The following is a 5,000-nucleotide window of genomic DNA, read 5'->3' on the forward strand; positions in this document are numbered from 1 at the left end:
GATTTACTAAGCATTCGAACGCCCCTTTATCCCCATCCGTCCCTCCCTCTCCCTTCCCCTCCTCATAGCTCCACCAACCCACTTTCCTGGCCTACACATCTCCGCCCCTCCTTTCCTGTCTATGGGGGACAGCGGACGTTCGATTGCTTAGATAAGCCCTGCCGACTCATGCGACTTTGCCTTTAAAAATCAAGAGTAAACGCCTTAACTAACACCATTTGACAATGCACTATATTACGAAAAATTAGCGGGAGGCGTCTTGTACATTGTGTCAAAGTATCATTTCGTTCAAACAATTAGTTTGAAAGATATATGAGAAAAACGACGACTCCCGGTCCCTGAAATAGAGAGTAAATTTTTTATAACACATTCACTGGCAAAAATTATGAATATGGAGATAATTATGACTTACGTAAGAAAATCTTTAAGATTTGTTGATGCCTTATAAAAGCTGATTCAATAATGATGCCATCACAGACCAAGTTTCGCGCTCACCAAAAACTAAAGACTTTTGTTTCTTTCATTTTTCGGATCTCACAGGAATCACCAGCATTCGGATCTCCAACATGCGCGTCCCCAAGTTCCTGCAGGTGGGATCTGCGGGGGAACTGGACTGTTCGTGGGAGGGCGAGAGCGACAATATGTATTCCATCAAGTGGTATCAAGCTGCCAACGAGTTCTATCGATACACGCCCACAGCCAAAGACCCTATTCAGATTTTTGATCTCCCTACGCTTGATGTTGACGTAAGTGCTGACTCAACTTCGATACTATAAACTTGCTTGATAATGAAATTAAAAATATACAGTAATAAAGTGTCGCAATTCTAACTGGATCAAATGATGTGTTCACTTTCTTTTCAAAATTCACTCATAAATTAAGCGTGACTTTTAATGGCAGACTGTTCACTTCAAAGGAAAAGAACTAAATTCTATGCTCAGAATAATTCATATATTTAAAACGGTAAAATATACACTTATAGGTAAAATCACATAAATTTAAAAGAATAAGACAGTGATTACAAACAAACGTGCGTATGTATATATATATATATATATATATATATATATATATATATATATATATATATATATATATATATATATATATATATATATATATATAATAAATAAATAGAGAGAGAGAGAGAGAGAGAGAGAGAGAGAGAGAGAGAGAGAGAGAGAGAGAGAGAGAGAGCCTACTGAAGTCAAAGGCATTATTCTGCAGATACTATTTTTTATCTAGGGCTTGAATCAGTTTATACTTCTGCTCTTTCTCTTCAGGTAAGCTTCTCAGGAATAAATGGAAAGAAACGTGAATCAGTTTTCCTTATTCCTGAGAAGCATACCTGAAGAAAAAATGAAGAAGTACAGACTGATTCAAAATCTAAATAAAAAGATGGTATTGCGAATAATGCCACTGACTTCAACAGGAATTGCATAAGAGAGAAATATGCCCAAATAGCATATATATATATATATATATATATATATATATATATATATATATATATATATATATATATATATAAATATATATATATATATATATATATATATATATATATATATATATATATATATATATATATATATATATATATATATGGTCTATATATATAAAAGCCAAATCAAAAAGTCCTTCAAAATAAGGCATCGTGCTTACCCCATACTAAAAATGGGAATAAAAACACGTTAAAAGAAGAAGATATATATATATATATATATATATATATATATATATATATATATATATATATATATATATATATATATATATATATATATATGTATGTATATATATATAATATATATATATATTGTATATATATAAAAATTCATAAAACATGAACGTTATATAAAAAATTTATACTGATAAGCATTTGGAACACATCCGTGACTAATTTTATTGATGCTCAGAATGGCATACCTATGTTATACAGGAGAAAATTAAATGAAAATGTTAGACATCATGAGGTATCTAATCTTTTGCAACATCCCATGCGGAAAGGTATTTAGTTATTATTTTGATATCCTTTTTAACTTGAGGGAAACTAGCAGACTTATTAAAAAAAAAACTTCTTCACGCTTCAAATACAATTACTTCACAGTGAATTACTATCACGAAAAATCTTCAATGCACGACTATCTACCTATACATCTACTTGCCACAATTCAAATACAATCACCTCATGGTGATTTATACTTTAAAAAACAGCAGTAAACTGTAATTCTACTTGTTTAACATCTTGTGATTCACTGATTCTTGCCAGCGGTCCTATCACGGGATTACAAGATCTTGCTGAGATTGTGAACCGTTCGTTTCTGGATAATGGTGGACTCTTATCGTAACGGATCCATTTGGTAACCTTTTACACATTTAGTTAGGTATGGCAATAATGAAAGACATCAACGAAAACTGACCGCAAGATTCTCTAATCTACATTCAGAATTTGAAACCTCTCGTTTAATAACTCCACAAAGTAAGTAATTCAAAGGATAATTTTAGATGACGACTCATAAGGACAATGTGAGTATAAAGGAATTATGGCTGCAGGAAATTGCCCCAGATACTCTATATTTATGAACCCTTGCCTCTTTTTAACAGAGGAAGAAATTGGCTATGTGGAAGAATCTTTGTGGTCTGTATGCTACTGCAAGATAAAGGTTCCTAGACTGTACAGAAAATGGTATGTCAGCAATTTACGGTATACTGAGAGCAGCAAAAACTCTGTATGAATACACCAAATTTTCGCAAAGAGAACTTAGGATAATCATGAATGGGAGCATGGTAGAAAGATTAAAAAAGAAAACAGAATCCAAAGTCTATTGTATCCAGCCAAAAAGGAAAAATTACTTCGTTCCCTACAGAATTTACAGTGACAATTATTATAATAATAACATAAGTAATAACTTGCCTGTTAAATATAAGTAGTTTTAACAGCAGATAAGTAGTATTAACAGCAGTTTCATGTGAATTGAGTGTAAAGGGAATTAGAGACGACGAGATTAGCTTACTTCTCACCGAGTAATGTTAAAGAATCTCTGAAGTTGTCGAAACCAAGTACAGGCCGTGGCAAATTACACACAACTCTTTTATGATTTTCACTTGACTCTTTTATTTGGATGGTAGCAAAATTAGTTTTAGGATGTATTACCCAAGTTTATCCGCCTTTAGATATAATAAAGGGGACAATAAATCCCATTGTGAAAGATTACTATAAGAGATCGTTCTAGCTTTAACAACTACCGACCAAATATGCTGTCATCGGTCTTCTAAAGTTGTCTGAATAGTATGTCCTTATGAGATCAACATGGATTTAGGTCTAATTATTCCAAATTCACAGCTCGTCTGATATTGAAGGAAACTGGATTAGTCTTTGTTCATTCGGCTTATCTATCTAATCCCGCTTTATTGATATTACAAAGGCTTTTGATGGTGTGAACCATAAGATATTAACAGAATGCCGATTGAGCTTAAATTGCCAAAGATGTATGTTAACTTGATAAATTTCCTGTAGAGTATGTGTATTATCTGGAAGGGCAAGGTCGATATCCCTTTACATTAGACAGGGAGGAGACTTATCTGAACCACTTCGCAATATTTACAGATACAATTTTAAATATATATATATATATATATATATATATATATATATATATATATATATATATATATATATATATATATATATATTTACATAAGCTTTGAATTACACCAGCTAGCATTGCGGCGTACGCCGATGAAATTATTCTGTTATCTGGATCTGCTGTTAATTTACAGTTATTAAAACACCGGTTAGCAGTTGGTTTAAGGTTATGTTTCAGCAAAGAGAAAAGAAAATGCATTGCGTTTAATTCCAATAAGGAAAAGTAGCTATGCGAGTCTTTTCTTAACAAAAACAACTAATTCAGTCTGTAATAAACGTATGACTACCTAGGCTATATGAATTAAAATAATCTGAAAAATCCTGATGACGTAGGTCATTTAGTAATTCACTGTCGGTTACGAAAATTGAATTTTGCAGAGTAAAGGACTAGTGGAGATAAATGCTGGACCTTTCAAACAGTTTGCAGTTTGCTACCGTCAGGCAATTAAAAAGTTTCTAAATCTCCACTCATGGTTGTAATAATTATGTCTCGCAGGAAGCAAGATTTAAACTTTAATTAATATAAAGAAAATTTTTGCAGACCACGTTATCGTGCATTATTTTATTATAATAATGAACTCAGGTTTTTATTTTGGGGCAAATATTTGTTTTGAATACGTTTTTACAAAATAAAATTTATTAGTACTGCTAGTACCACCTATCTATATTTCTTTTTCACACAATTCGCAAGCAATCACTTCACGGTGAACTGTCATATTCTAAATATCGTCACAATGCACTCCTTTCCATCGATTTATCTATTTATATTCTTCATACAATTAAAATTCAATCTGTTCACCAAGAAAATTAACACATTTAAACATCATTACCATATACTTCTATCTATCCCTCTACCTTCTTCCCACGATCTAATTATATGACTTCACAATGACTCATTATTTCAAAGCATCAGTGAACAACATTCATTTCCATTTGCTTGTCTATCCATCTTTTTTTCACCGGTATTTTCTTCAGTATGGCATTGTTTGTGTTAAAGGTACAGCCATGGAATAAGCCCAAAATCAGAAAAAACTAAACTGTGAGTGATTAAGTAACATAAAGGAATAAAGGATACTAGTTATTATGGTATATTAATAGGCAGTCCGAAGACACACTGGTATCTGGAACCCGTTGTTAACCTAAGATAGACCAATTATTTGTCAATGAAATCAGAAAAGGGTCACCAAACTAACATAATAAAACTAGAGAGGTAGTGAATATGGAAAGTTTGAGTTTTTAAAATTTAAAGCATACTATGTATACCAGTTAGACATTCCACAACAGTGGGTGGATGAATAACCTACAGAAAGAGCCACAAAACCAGTTATGCTTTAAAGATTACCAATCAAGC

The 5,000-nt window shown here is 32.2% G+C and overlaps 1 protein-coding gene across 1 annotated transcript in view; it reads left to right on the forward strand.

Annotated features, from left to right (window-relative positions):
* Nucleotides 1–5,000, forward strand: part of LOC136827225 (uncharacterized) — a 142,945-nt gene that overhangs the window by 131,418 nt on the left and 6,527 nt on the right. Inside the window, exon 2 of the mRNA XM_067084996.1 lies at nucleotides 541–746. Coding sequence (XP_066941097.1) covers nucleotides 541–746 — 206 coding nt within the window. The remainder of the gene's footprint in view (nucleotides 1–540; nucleotides 747–5,000) is intronic.

This window comes from Macrobrachium rosenbergii, chromosome 41 (genome assembly GCF_040412425.1).
Source record: "Macrobrachium rosenbergii isolate ZJJX-2024 chromosome 41, ASM4041242v1, whole genome shotgun sequence".
Classification (NCBI taxonomy): Eukaryota; Metazoa; Arthropoda; class Malacostraca; order Decapoda; family Palaemonidae; genus Macrobrachium; species Macrobrachium rosenbergii.